The sequence below is a fragment of the Aethalodelphis obliquidens genome, unplaced genomic scaffold (assembly GCF_003676395.1).
Source record: "Aethalodelphis obliquidens isolate GAN/ISIS:26980383/991018 unplaced genomic scaffold, ASM367639v1 scaffold72, whole genome shotgun sequence".
In the NCBI taxonomy this organism is placed as follows: Eukaryota; Metazoa; Chordata; class Mammalia; order Artiodactyla; family Delphinidae; genus Aethalodelphis; species Aethalodelphis obliquidens.
In genome coordinates, this window is record NW_020838016.1 from 6,156,208 (window position 1) to 6,180,144 (window position 23,937).

General features: G+C 35.6%; 1 protein-coding gene across 4 annotated transcripts in view; it reads right to left on the reverse strand.

The window, feature by feature from the left end:
- PIK3CB (phosphatidylinositol-4,5-bisphosphate 3-kinase catalytic subunit beta) overlaps positions 1-23,937 on the reverse strand; it is a 195,775-nt gene that overhangs the window by 84,595 nt on the left and 87,243 nt on the right. Inside the window, exons 3-8 of one of the 4 annotated variants that reach the window (XM_027091692.1) lie at positions 22,243-22,429; positions 19,020-19,245; positions 9,547-9,770; positions 6,629-6,808; positions 4,036-4,206; positions 3,051-3,128 (exon numbers count right to left, since the gene is read on the reverse strand). In XM_027091692.1, coding sequence (XP_026947493.1) covers positions 3,051-3,128; positions 4,036-4,206; positions 6,629-6,808; positions 9,547-9,770; positions 19,020-19,245; positions 22,243-22,395 — 1,032 coding nt within the window. In that variant the 5' untranslated portion in view covers positions 22,396-22,429. Of the gene's footprint in view, positions 1-3,050; positions 3,129-4,035; positions 4,207-6,628; positions 6,809-9,546; positions 9,771-19,019; positions 19,246-22,242; positions 22,430-23,937 lie in introns of those variants that run through there. The other 3 variants (XM_027091693.1, XM_027091696.1, XM_027091695.1) reach the window with 3 other exon arrangements.

The window sequence follows — 23,937 nt, forward strand, 5'->3', positions numbered from 1 at the left end:
ATAAACCACAGCAAGATCTTTTTTGATCCACCTCCTTGAGTAATGGAAATAAAAACAAAAGTAAACAAATGGGTCCCAATGAAACTTCAAAGCTTTTGCACAGCAAAGGAAACCATAAACAGACGAAATGACAACCCTCAGAATGGGAGAAAATATTCGCAAACGAATCAACGGACAAAGGATTAATCTCCAAAATATATAAACAGCTCATGCAGCTCAATATTAAAGAAACAAACAACCCAATCCAAAAATGGGCAGAAGACCTAAATAGACATTTCTCCAAAGAAGACATACAGATGGCCAAGAAGCACATGAAAAGCTGCTCAACATCACTAATTATTAGAGAAATGCAAATCAAAACTACAATGAGGTACACCTCACACCAGTTAGAATGGGCATCATCAGAAAATATACAAACAACAAATGCTGGAGAGGGTGTGGAGAAAAGGGAACCCTCTTGCACTGTTGGTGGGAATGTAAATGGATACAGCCACTGTGGAGAACAGTATGGAGGTTCCTTAAAAAACTAAAGGATATGATCCAGCAATCCCACTACTGGGAATATACCCAGAGAAAACCATAATTCAAAAAGACACATGCACCTCAGTGTTCACTGCAGCACTACTTACAATAACCAGGTCATGGAAGCAACCTAAATGTCCACTGATAGACAAATGGATAAAGAAGTTGTGGTACATATATATGATGGAATATTACTCAGCCATAAAAAGGAACGAAATTGAGTCATTTGCTGAGACGTGGATGGATCTAGAGACTGTCATACAGAGTGAAGTAAGTCAGAAAGAGAAAAACAAATATTGTATATTAACGCATGTATGTGGAACCTAGAAAAATGGTATAGATGAACCAGTTTGCGGGGCAGAAGTTGAGACACAGATGTAGAGAACAAACGTATGGACACCAAGGGGGGAAAACCATGGTGGGGTGGGGATGGCGGTGTGCTGAACTGGACGATTGGGATTGACATGTATACACTGATGTGTATAAAATTGATGACTAATAAGAACCTGCAGTATAAAGAAACAAAAAACAACTAATACTAAACTTTCTTTGGGTTATCTGTATGGAAATATGTTAATATAAATGTTTCAGACATTACATGAAATTTCTAAAAATCTTATATGTTCTGGTATAATGTTATAAGTCATAATTCTAGTTATTACTTTAAAATATATATCTCAGAAATAACTAAATTTCCTTGTCAATTGCATTATTATGAACTTTCATCAAATCTTTAACCGTGGTCATTTTTAAGTCTTTTGTCATTTACAGACAGTTCTGGGTATAGTCTGATGCTTTCTCAAAAATGTTCCTATTAAGGGGTTTCATCTTCAAGGAATTCATGGAAAAGACTCTGACAAGTACAGGTTTCGGGTAACTGACTATACTGCTGAACTGAATGAATAAGCATTTTCAGAACTCTAATGGAAAACTGATGAATTAATAAAAGTGCTAACAAAAGATCAAGATGAAAAAAAAAATTAATTACATGGGACTGAGTGAACTGATGAGGATGATTATAATTTTTGTGACTTTCTGTTTGAATAATAAAAAAAAAAATCCCACAAGGACTCAGAGGCAAAAAATATACAAATCAATTTTCACTGCAAAGTAAAGGAGCTGTTACAGTGGAGGATTACTGGACTGAATGTCAATATTATGACATTGTATAAGTGTGTTTCGTGTTTGCTAACTGCAATCATTGTTGCTTTTGTGGTCATCCATTTACAATGCTTGGTGTCAGTTTATCTCTTGTAAAAATAAAATACAGTGTGTGTGCATGAAAAAAATAAAATAAAAAGTCAAAAAAACCCAAAAACCATAAAAAAAAAAGAAATATAATTCCCGAGGAACTCTACTAAATATTTAATAATCCAGAGGACCATCCAAGATATAAAGTGAAGAAATCAAGTTATAGAATACATATATGTAACATCATCCCTTTTCTTTAAGAAACCGACCAATCAACAAAATAAACGCAACCATATGTTTATATATATTTGTATAAACCATATGTGTATATATATTTGTATAAACATGGAGGTCACTCAAGGCCTGTTGACCTTGAATCCCATATGATGGTAAAGAGATGGGGAGGAGAGATCAGCAACTTTTTTCTTAAATAATGTTTGGAATTTTTTTGCCTGTTTCAACAATCATGCTATACTTTTGCCACTGGAAAAAATTAATAAAGAAAATTTAAATTAAAGGGAAAAATTAAATTACCACTAAAATAGAAAACAAAGGCTAATTGGCCATAAGCATACTCATTAAGAATTAAAATCTAGCTAAGAATAAAAGTGAAAAAAATCCCTTATTTTAATGACAGCTACCCAAAGAATCTTTAATGTCCATTTATAAAAGCAAGCCACTGGTAATCTTTGGCAAGGTGCTCCTGAATATATCCTCATGCCAGCAAACATCTTAAACTAACTGAATCTCTTTCTTGGATCACAAAACTATTCATTTAATTTCCTGCCAAGCTAAATAGGGGAAAATGTATGCTTTACACTTTCAGACAAAATGCCTTGTTAAGTCTTAACTGTAGGGGTGGTGCAATAAATCCTCATGTGTTAACAAGTTGTGGTCTACAACAGAGTCATGTATTTTATTTCAGGAAAAAATATTACATTTTCTGTGTTTTCAGCAAGTTTAAATGGAAAAAAAAGGGGGAGGGGGTAAGAGAGGCTATTGTGCAGCTCTAAGCAAAGCTGAGAAAGGAGAGTAAGCCTGCCCAGAAATATGTGACCTATAGGTTTGGCTTAAATTTCACTTGCTGAATTCTTGATCTAAACCCATTTCTTTTCCATAATATATACTGGGAAAATGTCAATCTATCCAGTACATCTCAAACTATTCAAAGAATATTTTAAAACAAAAATTCTTAACTGTCCTATATACCATACTCTATCGCCTGTAGTTAACCAATATGGGTAAAATTCGTCTCCAATGTGACTTTCACTGAGCGTATCAGTGACTTATTCAAATAATGGAGCTGAAGATAAATTCAAATCTTAACAAGTACTCACTTTTACAGTTTCTTCTGTATTAAGTTTATTTCCCTTAACCAAGACAATTTGGAAAGGGTTGTTATTTTCCCAAACATGCTGTAAAAAAATGAAATAAACAGAGTATTTTAATGAAAGAAATGAATATTCTATGCTAGCAATGAAATCGTCTTATCAGTTCTCATTTCCATTGGTAAAAGAATGAAAATACACCTCTGAACTAACAACTGAAAATCATATATATTGAAATAACCATCACAACCACTAGCACTTAGTTCTCAAGGCAAAACAGGCAGCATTCCAGTATTGCTAAGAAATTCACTAAACACCATTAAAAAATAGTATTAAAAGTTTTGCATAAATTAAGAATTGACCAATAAATTAATATAAAGATAATAACTTAATCATCAAGGAATGGTTAAACATTCAATTTCTTAAGACTGACGAACTATTTTAAAACTGTCGTGTTCTGATGAATACAAACTTAAGATTTGCTTTATACAAATATATTACATTCTAGAAAAAAATGATGGCTTTGTTACATTTAAAGTCTAAAAGTATTCAATAAGAAAGAAAGAAGAAAACAAATTATACCAAAACACTATTACAGATAAACTGAAAGAAATGAGATATACCAGAAAATCAACTGTCTCTGCACATCTAACTTTTCTACTAGAATGCTCAACTTGCTCTTTGAAGTCCCATTTAGCTCTAATCTCAACATATCTCAAATTTGAGGGCATTTTTCTTTAGCACCAAAAGATAATCGAAAACGTAAATGGCCTGTTTACAATCATATGTAGCCTGAGTAAGGAAAAAGAAGGGTAGCTAAAAAGATAATTACTAATAAATGGTGATGGATCTTTGGCAAATATGCATTAATATTCTGGGGAATATTAATATTAATTCATATTAATATTCTGTGGAAAATAGGCTTAAGCATACAACCTAACCAAAAAAATCGCGTGCCTTCTGGGGTTACCAAAGGTTCACACGTGAAACTTACAGAAATAATTCGAGTTTTCTTTGGTGGTAAAGGAAGAGGAAGGTTAGATGAATTTCGATTTATGGCAGCCTCTATGGCAATCATTTCCTGTTCATACAGCTTCTTGATCTTGCAACATTCCACAAGTATAAAATGGGGCAAGGTCCTATTCATTACACAGTTCCGGATATACTACAGTGGCAAGAAAGAATAAGGTAAGGATTTTCAAGCAAAACTTAAATCAACAGAAGAATAAAATTAAGCTGAACAACACTAGAACAAATGCACTGTGAAAGAGTATCTTAAATAACAACTCAATGTCAAGAATATGAGAAATAAAAATCACAACATAAAATTGCTACAATTAATTGAACATCTACATACCTGAGAACTGAACTAGATACTTCTTATATGTTAGAGCTAATCTTCATAACTCTAAAAGACAGATTTTCCCCTTTTAATAGACTAAAGAACTGAAAATCAGAAAGCTAAATTACACAGCTAGTATCTTTAACACCTGGATTTAAATCCATTTGTCTGACTTCTTTTCTGTTTGCTAAACTTTGGAGAAATATGTGCCACAGTATAGATGTTTTATTTTCTCTTCTCTGCACTTAAGACCTGACAGTATGACCAACTGGCACACCTTTCCAGGGGCAGGACTTGATCGTCATAGACTGTGATGCCACACTGCCACCTCTGACCAGTAAGTCAGGAAAGGTGAATATGTAGTACACATGTGGCCATTTTTTATAAGTCTTGAGATGGCCACATTTCCATGGATCCCTGAGGCAGACCTGGTAGCTTTTCAGCACAGGGCTCCAGGCACCCATTACTGCCTTTCCATCAAAAACTTACTGGCCATTTGAGCTTGATGCTCTGTTTCATTTCCATGAAACCAGGATGATTCTCCAGAGGCATAAAAGAAGAGGGGTGGTTATTCACATTACCAAAGATTCCTAACATAATGAATAGAAATCCAATGTACTCCTCACTATAATAAATTTCCTATACAGATATAAAGTGTGACTCAGTATATTGTATTCAATTCAGAACCACTGAAAATACACTTCTGGAAAAAAGAAAATTTCCAGAATGGCCTATAAGTGGGAGTTAACATGATACTATGATAAATAAATTCATTCAAAAACTTTTCACTATGAAAGATGTATCATTTCATTTCCTTCAGGTTCCTTCACCTTCATTGTATATTTTCTTTCTCACATGACCTTGTACAAAAAACACACGTCTTTAGTTTTCTTTGTAATAACAAATTCCAGTTTGAGCAAAACAATGTACTTTCCTCCTATTAAGGTTTAAAAAAAAAAGTGTTAAATTAAAGAAGCAGTAGGCTACTTAAAAGATGGCAGAGGGCTTCCCTGGTGGCGCAGTGGTTGAGAGTCCGCCTGCCGATTCAGGGGACGCGGGTTTGTGCCCCGGTCCGGGAGGATCCCACATGCCGCGGAGCAGCTGGGCCCGTGAGCCATGGCCGCTGAGTCTGCGCGTCTGGAGCCTGTGCTCCGCAACGGGAGTGGCCACAACAGTGAGAGGCCCGCGTACCACAAAAAAAAAAAAAAAAAAAAAAGATGGCAGAACATGAAGGGAAGAAGTCAGTACTTAGATGTCACCACCAAGCACTTTTCATCTTCCTTCTTCCTCTCATGGGCTAGAGTTCAAGCACTTACTGTCAGAATGTCACAGATCCCAAAGCTGTGCACAGAGGTTATAACTGCTGCTAGACTTTCTACCTACTAAACCAAGGATTAAGGGCTACACTAAAAATCTGAAAAAAAAGACGGGGAGGATACAAAATCCCCTGTTACCTGGTAATAAATCAGAGCTCCTTCTCAAACAGACATCACTTAATAACTGGCATGCCTGTATCCCTCTTGCTTAAAACAAACAACAAAAATCACAAATAAGAGTAATCAGAGGTTTCCATGGTGGCACAGTGGTTAAGAATCCGCCTGCCAATGCAGGGGACACAGGTTCAAGCCCTGGTCAGGGAAGATCCCACATGCCGCAGAGCAACTAAGCCCATGCGCCACAACTACTGAAGTCCGGGAGCCTAGAGCCCACGAGCCACAACTACTGAGCCTGCATGCCACAACTACTGAAGCCCATGCGCCTAGAGCCCGTGCTCCACAACAAGAGAAGCCATGGCAATGAGAAGCCCGCACACCGCAACAAAGAGTAGCCCCCACTTGCTGCAACTAGAGAAAGCCTGAGCGCAGCAAGGAAGACCCAATGCAGCCAAAAATAAATGAATTAATTAAATTAATTTTTAAAGAAAGAGTAATCACATATTTTCCTAAAATTCCGTTACTATTTACCTCTAACTTGGCACTTAACCCAGTATTCTTTATGTAACAACCATTTTTTGGTCTCCAAATGTAATTTTAACAAAAATATCCTCAAGTTCCTTGAAGGCAAAGCTTCTTTAAATAGCATACCTTATGCTGGGGGAAGGGGTGTCGCAACGCACATATCTTATTTAAACTCCACTATACTCCAAAAATAACCTGAGGCACATCAATTCCCTGCATAAAACATCTACACAAAGAACTCATGACTAAATGTAAATAAATGGTAAATTGACAGTTAAAACACATACCTGGAACTGAATTAGTGGGTGATCACCAAACACATATTCTACTCTCCCACTGACTTGCAACACATAGTCATAGGGGCTAACTTCATCTTCTTTCCCATGAATAGTCAAACGTTTTTGGATTGCCAATTCATTTATTTTGATAGGATTCATATTAGGAGATACTTGAAAGCTAAACACATCCTAAAAAGGGGGGTAGAAAAAAGAAGCAATTTTGTATTTACACTGGAAAAAAAAAATCACTCTTTACATTTGTACTTATTATTAAGTACTACAGTGTACACAACTATACATAATGTTTACACATGTACATCCTTTACATTTAATTTCCAGTAAATTTTCTTTCCCCCTACCAATCCTGGAAAATCATTTTTTAACCTAAATGAATACCTTGTTACAGTTCATCTCATTTTTAGTTTAGTGTTCCCACATGCTGCTTCCCAATGCTGGTTATCAGCAGTGATGGTGAAATGGCCAAATGAGAATTTAAAGAATTTGAGGGGGGGGTGGGCGGGGTGATTGCATGTATGATGGAGTCGGTTGCCAAACATCCTTTATTTTGAGATTCTGTCATTCCTATTTTTTGATGGTAAAATGTTTATTCACTTATGAAATAGTGTTGGCAATAAATTACGGTATGGGGTTTGGGTTTTTTTTAAAGCAATAATAGCCTAAATAAAAATCTATAAACTCGGGCTTCCTTGGTGGTGCAGTGGTTAAGAATCCGCCTGCCAATGCAGGGGACACGGGTCCGAGCCCTGGTCCGGGAAGATCCCACATGCCGCGGAGCAACTAAGCCCGTGAGCCACAACTACTGAGCCCACGTGCCACAACTACTGAAGCCCGCGTGCCTAGAGGCCATGCTCCACAACAAGAGAAGCTACCGCAATGAGAAATCCGTGCACCACAATGGAGAGTAGCCCCCGCTCGCCGCAACTAGAGAAAGCCCGCACCCAGCAACAAAGACCCAACACAGCCAAAAATAAATAAATAAAATAAATAAATTTATTTTTTAAAAAAATCTATAAACTCTATGTGACTTTCTAAAATTATTTCATGACTTAAAAATTTACTATTCTGTATGATCAAAAACTCTAAGAATTTTTGGTTTAATCCCTGGGAAGTATTTAGCCGAAAGAAAAGGAGACTAAGGAGACATATGATAGCTATATTCCAATTATCTGAATATCTGGCATGTAGAATAAAGGGAGATTGAATGGATACATATTAAATAAGAAAGTATAACCAGATAAGCAGAAGTCACAGAAAGCTAGTTTGAATTTAATTTTTTAAATTCAAAATTTAAATGTGTGCTTGCTCACAGTGAAAACATGCTACTTCAGTAGGCAGAGGGCTCCCATAGCAACTGGATGTATTTGGTTAGAGACACAGGATATAAAGGATGGTGAAAAGAATTATTATGTTATATAAAGAGTCTGCCTAGATGATGTCTAAACTCCTTTCACCGTTAAGTTCTATGACTGCTTGAATCCAATAAGATTTTACATCTGTATTTCTCTTCTAACTTCAAAACACTTCTTTTCACATATACTTTGTTACAATGATGATCACATTAAAATTTGTATATCCAGTAGAGGTTTGACCCATATGTGATGAAATTCAAACTGACCTAGATGGACAAATTGCCCGGAGCAGGTATTTTCAAGTTGAATTCTAATCACCTTTTAACAGTAAAATTCCCTATTTCAACTCTTTCAACAATGCAGAATTCCTTAAACAGTATTTTAAATTTGATCTTTACACTTTATGATATCCAGTTCTTGGCTTAAATTGAACTTGAGTCTCAACATATCTCAGTATAGAGTGGCAAATTGTTTTCTTTTTTTTTTTTTTCTAGACAAACTTCCTTTGCAAAATGCCTGAATGTAGGATCCTTTTTTTACATCTGACCTAACAAATACTTAATAACATGTTTTTGGCAAGGAGGCCGACTTGATAAAATGAGAAACACCTGGAAAAAATCCTGACTCTACCACTGACCAGCTATGAAGCAGGGCACAAAAGAACTCAAACTTCTCTCCCTTTCAGTTTCTTCACTATAAAATGGGGTTAAAATAACAACACTTTATTGGGTTGTTGTGAGAAGTAGAGAATATATTTCAAAAATACCTTTCATAATTCCTGGCATAGTAAAGTGCTCAACATAGAAGGACTACTGATAAAGGTTTTCTTATTGTTATCACAGTAACTGAAGAACAAAACAAAATATCCCTGTACTCCTACCCTAATTCCAAGGCCAGAGACTAGATGATAAAATGAGCACACTTCATACAAAGGCAGTAGCATAATCTAGTTTGTAAAATTGCTATGAACATTCAGATACAGATTAACTGTATATACACTCTATTATAATGCCCAATTCCGAACCGGCACTTAGTTCACGTACTCACAGAATGCAAATGTAAGAAAATGGAAAAAAAGAGCTCTTTGATCAAACCTTTCATTTTATAGACAAGAGAAAAATCACAAGAGAAAATAAAATTATATCCACATTAAACAACATTATCTATACCAGGGGTTGGCAAACTTTTTCTCTAAAGAACTAGGCTTTGCTAACAACATAGGAGTATCTGTCGCATATTCTTCTTTCTTTTCTTTTTAACATCCTTCAAAATTCTTGGAGTTTTTTACATCCCACAAAAAATATAAAAACCATTCAAAACCACTGCAGTTTGCAGACCCCGATCTAGACAAAAATGCATCAAAAAACTATATATGTGCAAAGGATGTGTCACTTTAGGTTGTCACATATAATCCTAAATATATTTCCATCTTAAATCTAAAAATGATCTATGTCAGTCTTTACTAGGTGAGGAACAGCCTCCTTTAACATTGGTGCTGCATTCTGGTAAAATTCACAAATTTATTGTAAAGTATTTCTTAAAATAATATAATACTACCTGACAATTTTCAAAATGAACAGCCACAATGAGCTTTCCTCCGTAAAGTTTATCTTCTAGATTTTCAGGGATGGATGGTTCATGCTCTGGTGGATAGGTTTGCTTTAGCCAATCCATCCAAGACAATCCCACAAGCGACTGAATCTTTTCCTCACTGAATCTGCGCATTTTTATTCGGAATTCATTCACCTCAGGATCCTTCAAGGCATCAAATTCATGCAAACCTGAACAAAAATTTTAAACGTGTCATTTTGAGTAGCTAAGAGAATACAAAATATACTCAAAAAAAGATAATTTGGATGCTTGGTTTTTATGAAGCCAACAAAACTGAACAGGAAAATATTATGAAAGATAAAGAGAATATTATGAAAGATAAAAAAATATTCAAGATAAAATAACGAACTTCATGTATAGAAGATGAACATACAATTAGATTTCTAAAGAATACAAACTTGAAACCTCTTAAAGAAATATAGCTGGTTACCAATTTTAAAAAGATAATCACTGAAATTCACAGTACTATTTTAAAACCACATATGAAAAAGCCAGTTTTTCTTTACAAATCAAGTAAATCACATTTAAAATATTTAAGAAAGGCTAAGAATCTGAAAACTTTACAAATAAGCCTAAAACTCAAGTTATTACTTAAAACTCAGTAAACTTCAATTTTATAAACTTTCCGTTTACTGTGATTTTTCAACAATGGTTATAGCATATCAGTTAGTCAAAAATCTCATAAACATAAAACTATTTTTTGTTGTACTGAATTATGAACCACTTCTGCCATGAAAATAACTATATAACAGCCTGTATAAGCTTATAATTATTCTAATAAATAATTCTAGATATCTAAAATAATAGAACATGTATAAATTTTTATATGTGCATTAATTTTTACCTATCAGATTGGCAAACATTTTAAAGTTGGACAAAACCTTAAGCTGGAAGGGACAGAAGAGAAATAGGCATATTTAATATTTATTAGAACACACACACACACACACACACACACACACACACACACACACACACACAGTTTTGACCCTGGTATTCCACCAAGAGGAAGTGCAACCTGAGCGACTCAGGACCAACTAGTGAAAGTCAAATATGTTCCCCAAACCAGTCACGTAAGATGCCCAGCTTCTTGTGAGCCCACCTTGCGCTTCCTCCTGCCAGCAACTTCCATCAGGCATATATGAAAGCCATCCACTTTCTCTACCATAAAAGTTTATCACTCCCCTGCCTGACTCTGAGTCACTGCCAAACACAAAATTCCTTTATTATAGCAAGCTCTGAGTAAAAAGTCTGTTCTCATTTGCATGATTGTTTATTTCCACAAATCTATGGAAATAATTGTACAGATAACATGATATCAGTACAAGCATGTTCACTGTAGCTTTGTTTATAATAAACAAAAAACTGGAAACAACCTAAAGATAAATCATTAAGACCTGGTTAAAAAAATTAAGATACATCCATATACCATGATAGAGTGGTGCAAGTGCTAAAATGAATGAAGTAGATCTGTGTTGTTAGGATAAAAGTCCCAGATATATTAAATATATGAAGCAGGAACACAATGGGTCTCGCAAGATTCCTTTTATGCAAATTCAAAAGAAAGAATATAGAATGCATATAAATTTTTGCCTTGAAAATTGAGATAATATTAACAGCATTTCATAGTGTTGGAGAGGGAAGCACAGTGTGGCAAGCTGTTACTTTTCATTCTGTAGGGCCAAATCAATACTATATCATTTGAATATATGCACGTCAATGAGTGTTATCTTGATAGTAGACTTACCTGCATTGTATATTTACGTCTATTAAAACAGTCATTATTTCTAAAATAAATATTAGCACTGATTTGACGTATTAAATATAGAAAATTTAAAATGTTTAAGTTCCATAATACAACAAAGGTAAAATCTTGAGGGTAAAATATGATTTCTTGGATAGTTTTAGATCTGGAATAAAATATATTACTCTAAATCAGCTATGTGAATGACCTGTAATTTAAGCGAACTACCTTAAGTATCTTAGAGCTTCTTCCTTTGCACTGTTCAAACTATTTCTATTCACAGATCATCGGTACTACAGATAAGGACATGGAAATGGATACCTAAAAATAGATACATCTAACAAAAATCAAACTCTTTATCTCCCTTTATCTACTAAAAGTCATGTCTAATCCACTTTCTAAATGTCTCTCAACTCCGTCTAGTTCTCTTAGGTCCTATAGCCATTACCTTAATCCTAGCTACCATCATCTCTCCCATGGATTAATTATTACATCAGTTTTTCATTAATTTCTCTACTTACAATCTTAATCCCTCCAATCCATTTCCATTCCCCAACCTAAATAATTTTTCTAAAATGAAAATCTGATGATGTTACTCCCCTACTTAAATCCCTTCAATAGCTTCCCAATTGCTCTCACGAATTAAATCTCTACTTTTTACACGGCCTGGATGGCTCTGCATGCTCTGAAGCCGGTTGCCGCTCTGGACTTCCTGCTTATCCTAGCTGTCCCTTAAGCAAATCATAGTCAATTTCTTTTATTCCTTGAATAGGCCATCATTCCTATATGCCATTCCCACTTGGTTTTCCTTCTTCCATCTCCTTACACCTACTCAACTCCTAATGAGCGCTTAAGTCACAGTTTAGCTGTTTGTCTGCAAAGAGGAAGGCCCTGACTCACCCAGTTGATTTAAGTGACCCTCCTTGACTTATAACAACTTATACATTGTATTGTAACTGTCGGTTTACTGATCCATTATTTCCCACTGGATTGTGAGCTCCAAGCAGACAAAGACCACATTACCCAAGTTCAGTGCTGTGGTTCTCAAGTATAAACACTCAATATAAACTGTTGAATTGCAATTGCTATTGTTTTGGTGATTTTTTTTCAATAATATAAATAAGGGACTCTTTTCACATAACTATGAGAGACAACTGAAAAGTACAGATTTCTTTCATACATCCCAGACTCACTAAATCCCAATCTCTGACAATCTGCTTTTTAAGAAACTGATGAATGGTTACCTAATCTATAACAAAGGGGGCAAGTGGACTTCCCTAGTGGTCCAGTGGGCAAGACTCCACGCTCCCAATGCAGGGAGCCCAGGATGTGATTCCTGGTCGGGGAACTAGTTCCTGCATGCATGCCACAACTAACACTCTGCATGCTGCAACTAAGAAGCCCGCATGCCACAACTAAGAAGTCTGCATACTGCAACTAAAGATCCCACATGCCACAACAAATATCCTGTGTGCCACAACTAAGACACAGCACAGTCAAAATAAATAAATATTTTAGGGCTTCCCTGGTGGCACAGTGGTTGAGAGTCCACCTGCCAATGCAGGGGACACGGGTTCGTGCCCTGGTCTGGGAAGATCCCACATGCCGCGGAGCGGGTGGGCCCGTGAGCCACGGCTGCTGAGCCTGTGCGCCCAGAGCCTGTGCTCCGCAACAGGAGAGGCCACAACAGTGAGAGGCCCACATACCACAAAAAATAAATAAGTAAGTAAATAAATAAATATTTTAAACAACAACAAAACAAAGGAGGCAAGCATATACAATGTAGACAAGACAGTCTCTTCAATAAGTGGTGCTGGGAAAACTGGACAGTTACATGTAAGAGAATGAAATTAGAACACTCCCTAACACCATACACAAAAATAAACTCAAAATGGATTGAAGACCTAAATGTAAGGGCAGATACTATAAAACTCTTAGAGGAAAACAGAGGCAGAACACTCTCTGACATAAATCGAAGCAAGATCTTTTCTGATCCACCTTCTAAAGTAATGACAATAAAAACAAAAATAAACAAATGGGATCTAATTAAACTTAAAAGCTTTTGCACAGAAGGAAACCATAAACAAAAGAAAAAGATAACCCTCAGAATGGGAGAAAATATTTGCAAACAAAGCAACCAACAATTAATGTCCAAAATATACAAATGGCTCATGCAGCTCAATAACAAAAAAACAAACAACCCAATCCAAAAATGAGAAGAAGACCTAAACAGACATTTCTCCAAAGAAGACATACAGATGACCAAAGAGTACATGAAAAGATGCTCAACGTCACTAATTATTAGAGATATGCAATCAAAACTACAATGACATTATCACCTCACACGGGTCAGAATGGCCATCATCAAAAAATCTACAAACAATAAGTGCTGGAGAGGGTGCGGAGAAAAGGGAACCGTCCCACATTGTTGGTGGGAATGTAAACTGGTACAGCCACTATGGAGAACAGTATGGAGGTTCCTTAAACAACTACAAATACATATGACCCAGCAATCCCACTACTGGGCATATACCCTGAGAAAACCAAAATTCAAAAAGAGTCATGTACCAAAGTGTTCATTGCAGCTCTATTTACAATAGCCCAGAGATGGAAACAACCTAAGTGCCCATCATTGGATGAATGGATAAAGAAGATGTGGCACATATATACAATGGAATATTACTCAGCCATAAAAAGAAACGAGATTGAGCTATTCGTAATGAGGTGGATAGACCTAGAGTCTGTCATACAGAGTGAAGTAAGTCAGAAAGAAAAAGACAAATACCATATGCTAACACATATATATGGAATTTAAGGGGAAAAAAATGTCATGAAGAACCTAGGGGTAAGACAGGAATAAAGACACAGACCTACTGGAGAACGGACTTGTGGATATGGGGAGGGGGAAGGGTGAGCTGTGACAGGGCGAGAGAGAGGCATGGACATATATACACTAACAAACGTAAGGTAGATAGCTAGTGGGAAGCAGCTGCATGGCACAGGGATATCGGCTCGGTGCTTTGTGACCACCTGGAGGGGTGGGATAGGGAGGGTGGGAGGGAGGGAGATGCAAGAGGGAAGAGATATGGGAACATATGTATATGTATAACTGATTCACTTTGCTATAAAGCAGAAACTAACACACACACACACACACACACACACACACACAAAAACTAAAAATAGAACTACCATATGACCCAGCAATCCCACTCCTGGGCATATATCCAGAGAAAACCATAATTTGAAAAGATACATGCACCCCAATGTTCATTGTAGTGCTATTTACAATAGCCAAGACATGGAAGCAACCTAAATATCCATTGACAGAGGAATGGATAAAGAAGATGTGGAACATATGTACATTGAAATATTACTCAGCCATAAAAAAGAACGAAATAATGCCATTTGCAGCAACATGGATGGACCTAGAGATTGTCATACTGACTGAAGTAAGTCAGACACAGAAAGATAAATATCATATGATACTGTTTATATGTGGAATCTTAAAAAAAAGGGAGGGTTACAAATGAACTTATTTACAAAACAGAAGTAGAGTCATGGATGTAGAAAACAGTTATCAGGGGATACGGCGGGGGAGGGATAAATTGGGAGATTAGGATTGACATATACACACTACTATATATAAAATAGATAACTAATAAGAACATGCTGTATAGCACAGGGAACTCTACTCAATACTCAGAAATGGCCTATATGGGAAAAGAATCTCAAAAAAAAAAAAAAGGAGTGGATATATGTGTATGTATAACTGATTCACTTTGCTGTACATCTGAAACTAATACAACATTGTAAATCAACTATACTCCAATAAAAATTAAAACAAAAAAAGAAAGGAAGGAAAAAAAAAAAGAAAGAAAAAGGAAGAAATGGATGAAGCCTGAATTGGGGAACTACTATAAAGATCTCTTAAAAGTAGAAACTTTACCAAAAATAAAAAGTTAGGCTAAGGAATTTAATTTTAAGCCTAGTTAATTGCCTATATGTCTTGTGGTATGAAAATTTGATAGCAAAGCTTAAATTTTAAGATAAGAGTACTGTATAGTTTACAGTCAAATATAAATTTTTGATATTAAAAAAGTACTGAATGAACAATTTCTTCATATTAAAGATACTGTTAAAATCCTACAGACTATGTATTTCCTTCACTTTAAGGTATGCCACAGCTTTAGATAGGTGAGGAGAAAAAGGAAGTGTTCAAATACTTTTTTCAGGATGCTGACAAAATCCTCTGATCAAGATTTACTACTGGGTATTTGGAGAAATTAATGCAGGAGTAACAAGTACCTTCTCTTCAAAGAATAATCAGAACCCCAGCAGTAGCTCTATAAATAATTATTGAGAATAAACAGAAAATGAAATAATTAGGCATATCATCTTTCAGGAAAAGGTATTTTTAGACCCGTCAGGGCAGTTATGTCTGTAAAGGTTCTATTGTTTTCGCTGGGGAGGAGGAGGCAGCAAACTTGTTCCTGAAGTTAAATTGAAATAATTGTTCATTGTTTTCCCAGGAGGCATGACCTCACAAAGTCCCGGTTGTAGTCATCACATACAAATCAGCAACTGCAAAAAATGACTTGTTAGGTATTTAAAGTAAAATTTCATTCTAAAACATCAGAACAGACTTACTCAACTTCCTAAATGACTGTTAACATTTGAATTTGTGTATATGATCATAAGGCCAGCTTTCCTAAACTGCTGAGGGTCTAAAGTACAATTTATAAATTTTAAGAGCTTATAAACTGTTTAATTCAATGCAATAAAACACTCGTGGCATTTTCTTAGTCATTCAAATTGCAGGGCACATTGCATAAAAAAATTTTTGTACAATAAGCTTTATACACTAAATGAAATATGAAATATGGCACATTGTTTATAAAAAGAGAAATTCAATTCTAATATATATTAGATCTCTGTGCTGTTAGTAGGGTGAAGTTAGAGTTGTCAAATTTAAAAACAAAAAAACAAAAAAAACACAGTATGTCTAGTTCTATTTGAATTTTAGATAAACAGTGAATGACTTTTTGGCATTAAGAGTATCCCATGGATCTACTGTATTTTTATTTGGTAAATCTGACAAGCTTAGGTACAGGTAACGGTGGCTAATGATTCCATATGCTTTGGAGATCAAGACCCAAAGAAAGCACAGTGATCTAAGTTTTGAAAAGATGGTAAATCTCAAAAAGACACCTATATTCTCATAAAAGTTAACTCTCTCTGTGATGCTAACCTTTTGAATTGTCAAATATTTCAGCTTCCCTAAATATCAGCAGAAAAATACAGAAAAACAGTATTTTCACAAACATGCACACAAAACTGCTTAAAAAGAACTATATCAAAATATTATCAGTGGATATTTTTGTCCTGGATAAAACTAAGTGATTTTTTTATTCTTTCTACTTTTACATATACTCTAATTCAAAGGAAAAATTTTTACTAATGGAGAATAATTAAAAGTTTAAAAAAAATCTTAGGAGCTCTAAAAAACAGAAAGGCATGCTTTCTATTGAAGCTATTAATATAGTTTTGAAAAATCTGTATGTTATACAATTACAAGCCTATTTAATGGGGGAAAAAGTCATTGCCAAAGCAAACTAGGTAACATCTGAAATAATCAAACATTTTTAAATACCAGGGTGTCATTCAGTAAATAAACAAGCTTCTGTTCTAAGTACTCAAAGGCAAGAGTTTAGTCCCACTGTGTAATCATTAGCTAGCCTGAATTAACTATAGGTCAAGATCAAAGAATAGTATCTTAAAGGTACTTACTATCTTAAAGGGGATGGTACTATATTATCCTATAAGAGTGAATGTGATCAATACAGGTAGCCAATCCAGATCCAACACTTTTCAGATATTTTTGGTTTTGTACTTTAAGCCTCCTCTTCAGTAATCCCCCTTGCAGTATGCAAATTCAAGTTAATACCCTGTCTAAGGCAGGATACCACTGGCCCTTTAGACATCTAAGATTACTACAGCAAGAGAGACTGCTCCGTGTTTACTGTGTTACTCACAATTCTCCCTGAAATTAATATGCAAAGAATAATGTGGGCATGATATATCTTGACTTGCTATAAAAGTAACTTCTACTTAAAACATAATTTTACTTATGGAGTAAAATTTATGGAAACATCAATCAGCTTAAAGTCTCGGTTAGCATAGAGTTGTGCATAAATCATGTTCATACTAGACGGGTAGTTCACAAGAAACTTAGGATGCATCTCTTAAAAAGGGCTTCTCAAAGTACCTGAGGCAAAGGAACAACTTTTTTATTTCAAATTTGCAAAAAAACAATACTTTTATAAAATAAAAATAATTCACTAGACATATAGATTGCCAACAAGCACATGAAAGATGCTCAACATCGCTAACTATTAAAGAAATGCCAATCAAAACTACAATGAAATATCATCACTGGTCAGAATGGCCATCATTAAAAAGTCTACATGGCTTCCCTGGTGGCGCAGTGGTTGAGAGTCCGCCTGCCAATGCAGGGGACACAGGTTCGTGCCCTGGTCCGGGAGGATCCCACATGCCGCAGAGCGGCTGGGCCCATGGGCCCGCTGAGCCTGCGCGTCCGGAGCCTGTGCTCCGCAACGGGAGAGGCCACAACAGTGAGAGGCCTGCGTACCGCCAAAAAAAAAAGTCTACAAATAACAAATGCTGGAGAGGGTGTGGAGAAAAGGGAACCCTCCTACACTGTTGGTGGGAATGTAACTTGGTTCAGCCACCGTGAAAAACAATATATGGAGGTTCCTCAGAACACTAAATATAGGGTTGCCACTTGATACAGCAATCCCACTCCTGGGCATATATCCAAACAAAACTATAATTCAAAAAGATACATGCACCCTTATGTTCATAGCTGCACTATTCACAATAGCCAAGACATGGAAAGAGCCTAGATGTCCGTCGACAGTTGAATGGATAAAAAAAATGTGGTATATATACACAATGGAATACTACTCAGCCATAAAAAATAACGCCATTTGCAGCAACATGGATGGACCAAGAGATTATCATACTAAGTGAAGTAAGTCAGAAAGAGAAAGACAAACACCATATGATATCACTTATATGTGGAATCTAAAATATGACACAAAAAAACTTATCTACAAAACAGAAACAGACTCATAGCCATACAGAACAGACTTGTGGTTTTTCAAGGGGTAGGGGAGGGGGATGGATGGATTGGGAGTTTGGGACTAGCAGATGCAAACTATTATATATAGAATGGATAAACAACAAGTCCTACTGTACAGCACCGGGAACTATATACAATATCCTGTGATAAACCATAATGGAAAAGAATGTATATTTATGCATAATTGAATCACTTCTTTATACAGCAGAAATTAACACAACATTGTAAATCAACTATACTTCAATAAATAAATTAAAAAAAATAAGTCACTGGAAAAGAAAAAGATAAAAAATACACACACCCTTGGATGTTGTGGCAATATCACATCGCTAGAGAAGTTTATTCTCGATTTCTATACTTACTTTATCTCAGACTGGTTAACAATGTACAGACCAGCGCTGGCCCATGGACCACACCTTGCAAAGCAAGGTCTCAGATCATACTTACTACATGTTTATACAGATAGCAACAAACATGTTAAAAATTCAAAATAAGAATTTTTTTAATTACCTCTTCCTATAAGGACTCCAATTTTTGAGTCTAATTTTTCCCCTGGGTCACAACTTCTTGTCACTAATTTGAGAACTGGAAGAAAAGGTCTGACATCACAGAGTCTTCTTGTTTCATCTTCAAGCTCCTCATATACAGCAGTTTGATTCACACATGCAAACATATAGGAGTCAATTTCCATAAGGAGGTTAAACATTGGGTAATTATGAACTTGTTTCCATAACATCTGCAGGAAAAAGTAATAAGACATTTTCTGAAATGGAAATACTTGCTCAAGTGTACAAAGATATATCTACAAGGATGCTCACTGCAGCACTCTTTGGAAAACTCAAAAACTGAGGACAAGCAAACTGCTTAGCAATAAGGGATCAGTTAAGTGAATTACGGAATATTACAGAACTGTGAAAATAAAACAGAAAAACACGGTAACATGGAAAGCTATACGAGATATATTAAGGTTGGTTCCTTTTAAAAATAGCAATTGTAAGAGAATATGAATGGTATTTAACCCATTTTTGTAAAGTAATGGTATAATGCAAAAAAATGCATTTATATAAACAAAAGTATTAAATGTGAAAATCTATGAAGAATAAGAATCACTGAAGACTTCCATATTTAGCATTCTGGTGGACATAAATAATTTCTAATTAAAAAGAAGAACATTTAAATTATGTATCATCTATCACCTCCATACAAAATTTACATTATTTTTGTCCTGAATTCTTTTCTATTGACCAGAGTTATCTCCATTAACTAGCACTGTCCTGTTAGGATGAGCAGAATCAATTTCTCATGATCTCCCCTGAAGTCTCCTGGATGAGATCACATAAAAGGTCACCACACAAACACAAGGTGGATTACATATTTTAACTGCAACCAGGACAAAAGTCAACAGCTGAGGGATAAAAATCGTGGCCAATCCTCAGATTCAGTTATATGAAACAAACAAGAGAAACTGATGCTAGGCAAAAAAAAAAATTTAAAAAATAGGCAAATTGGACTTCATCAAAATTAGAAACTTTTCTGTGTCAAAGCACACTATTATGAGAGTGAAAAGGCAGCTCACAGAATAGGAGAAATTATTTTCAAATTATATGTTTGATAAGAGATTACCATCCAGAATACATTAAAGAACTCCCATGACTCAACAACAAAAAACAATTGAATTAAAAAATAGGCAACGGTCTTGAACAGACAATTCTACAAATGGTCCATAAGAACATGAAGAGATGCCTGAAATCATTAGCCATTAGGGAAATGCAAATAAAAACTAAAATGAGAGGGCTTCCCTGGTGGCACAGTGGTTGAGAGTCCGCCTGCCGATGCAGGGGACACGGGTTCGTGCCCCGGTCCGGGAAGATCCCACATGCCGCAGAGCGGCTGGGCCCGTGAGCCATGGCTGCTGAGCCTGCGCGTCCGGAGCCTGTGCTCCGCAACGGGAGAGGCCACAACAGTGAGAGGCCCACGTACCGCAAAAAAAAAAAAAAAAAAAAAACTAAAATGAGGTACCACTTCACAGCCATAAGAATGGTTATTACTTTAAAAAAAAAACAAAAAAGGAAAACAAGTGTTGGCTAGCATTTTGAGAAACTAGAATCCTTTTGCATTGCTGGTGGGAAAGTAAAATGGTACAGTCATTGTAAAAAAAAAAAGTTTAGCAGTTTCTTAAAAAGTTAAAACAGAATTACCACATGATCCAACATATGGAGAGCAGGGATTCATACAGATACTTGTGCACCAATGTTCAGAGCAGCATTATTCACAAAAGACAAAAGATGGTTATAACCAAAATGTCCATCAAAAGATGAATAAACAAAATGTGGTATATCCATACAATGAAATAATATTCAGTCTTAAAAAGGAATGAAATTTAGATACCTGTAACAACATGAATGAACTTTTAAAATATTATGCTAATTGAGAAAACCAGACACAAAAGGTCGACTACTGTGTGATTCCACTTACATGAGGTAGCTCGAATATACAAATTCATATAGACAGAAACTAGAATAGAGATTACCAGGGACTAGAAGAGGGGAAGTTTATTATTTACTAAGTACAGAGTCTGTGTTTAGGATGATGAAAAGTGCTGGAAATGGATAGTGGTGATGGATTGGGCAACACTGTGAATATACTTAATACCAAGAAACTGTGTGCCTAAAAATGACTCCTACGGTAAGTTTTATGTTATACGTATTTTACAACAATAAGTTTTTTTTAAAGGAGCATGGTTTCAATGGTTAATTCAGCTTCAGCTATAGCCACAGGCATCCATACCTGTCACTTGTGACTATAAAAATAAGTGTACTATCTGCCCCTGTAGGGTGCCCAAAACAATTAAAAAGTGATCCCTTTTCACTTAAGGGATTATGCAGTTCTAGAATTCTTATGTCTCCCTGATGAAGAAGCTTGGAAAAGAGTTATAAGGCTGTCCAAAGTCAAGCATTTTAAAAAGGTTTGTCATAAATACTTTTTCTTAAATATGTCATAAACCCCAATTTCCATATTGGGTTTAGCTATTTGAAAAACATTAAAGAGAAAGTTTAGGAAAATAATTTTACTTACAAGTCATAATCTTCACAAATCAATAGTACTCATCAATTCGCTTGAAAAAAATCATCCAACAAAACATGCAAGCCTTGTTATGTGAAAGAATTTGCTTTCAAATGAGGACACAGCATTGATTACTGGGGGAAAAAAGTCTACTGAACAGCAGAAAACCTTTTTTTCCCCCAGAGTGACCATGAAAAATAGTGGGGATGGGGACAGAAAATGGGGATTAGAAAGGGAAGGAAAAGGAGAAAAGAGACAACCAACGAAAAATCACTTGAGGAAAAATAAACGTGATAAGCTCAAAGACAATTCATACAAAGATCTTACCTCAAAATAAAACTTTCTAGAACAATGTCAAATTCCTTTTGATAACCTGAACAGGCCTTTCAAACTAGCTAACATAAGCTAATTTGTCTTCATTCAGGTATCACACGTGGATTTTTTTAAAAATTAAAAGTGAGTGGGAGTGAGAATGAGAATGTTTTATATAGCCAATAAACAAGATCCAAGACACAGTATGGATCAAAATCTTTAAAATATAATGACTTATAAACTTCTCTCAAATTTACCATATGATTTACATTAATAACATTCTAAAATGGAGGAACATTTTCCCCTAAGTGATATAGTAAGTAAGCTATGTTTATAGAAATTCAGCCTGATAACATACCTGTTTAATATAGGAAATGGTAGCTTCCCGAGGTACCTCCAACTGGATATAAATCCCAGTGGGCAAAAGGAAATCCACGGGTATGGAGCCATCAGATGCTATCTGTGAATCCACTGCCCAGATGTCAAGGATGTCTGCCATAGCAGGAGGCATTATGAAGCGGAAGCACACTCATAACCATGGGGCTCTAGAAATCAGTAAGTAAAACTTAGTGAATTAATTAGCCAAATTTTATACTAAAACATGATAAAGCTCACCAATCCATAATTAGTCCTTGGATTTCAATATAGCCAACAATGTAACAGGAGGTCAATTAAGTTAAGCAAGAGTAAGCCACCATAACTTAAAAATACTTTTGGTTATCACTACATAAATTATGTATATATACCATACTGATTCAAATTCAACATAATAAGTATATGACTTATTATGTGAAAGATGAAAGGTTTAAGGAGTACAGGCTCCTGAGAAATCCAGTTAACAACCACTCAACAGGGGATTCTCTCCAGACTTTACTTAGAGAATTGATATCCGCTTCTTCAACCAAATTTTTCTTGGCAAACTCCATGAAAAATGGCAATCAAGAGGGCCTTCCTTCAAAAATAATTTTCTATCAAGCTCACGAGAGAAACAAAATGTCATGAACTTAGTCCCATGACCCACCACCGAAGTATTAAAAAGACCAAATCCCCCAAACCAGCTGGCAAGGCGCTTTATGCTATGACTCTGGCCTGTTTCCTTTGCTTCTCTGACTACTCCACAATCCAGGCTCTTGTGCCACAAGTGCTTTTTGCCTCCTGCTGCTAGACCTATGTTCACAGATATGTTGACATTGCCCGTACCAAACCACTATTCCAACAAATGCACCCTTCAACTGGACCATTGAAGTCTCATCTATTCCTTAAGGGCTTCCTTCAAGAAAGCACAACAATAATCCTGGGAAGAACATGGGCACTGAAGTTAAAAAAAACAAAACAAGGTTCAAATCCCATTTATTCAAAACATTCAAGTATCGTGTCAAAAGAGACAGACACCAACCTGAAGCATTTTGGGGCATCAAAAACAATAACGACATCCATGGATTGAAACACATGAAATATATACAAATGTGAGACAATGAAGATAGAGAAAAACCCTTTATTGGTCAACTTTGGAGACTGATTTGAAACAACCTGGGAAATTTAAATATGGATTAAATATCAGATAATTGTAAGGAAACTGTTCATTTTGTGAGGTATAATAATGGAATGTTATGTTTCTAAAAACCAGTCTTTATCAGTCAGAGACACATAATGAAGTATATATAGGGATAAAATGACACTATGCTTGGCATTTGCTTTAAATTATTCCATTTTTGAAAACGTGAATGGGCAGCTGATTTCAACAAAGATGTAAAGGTAATTCGATGAGAAAAAAGAAAGTTTTTTCAACAAATGGTGCTGGAATTACTAGACATCCATATGCTAAGAAAATGAAGCTCAATCCATATCTCACATCAAAAATTATAAACTCAAAATGGATTGTAGGCCTAAATGTAAACGCTAAAACTGTAAATCCTCTAGAAGAAAACATAGGAGAAAAGCTTGTGATCTTGCATTAGGCAAAGAATTCTTAGATACGACACCATAAGCACAATTCATAAAATAAAAAATTGATAAAATGAACATCACCAAAACTAAGAACTTCTGCTCTTAA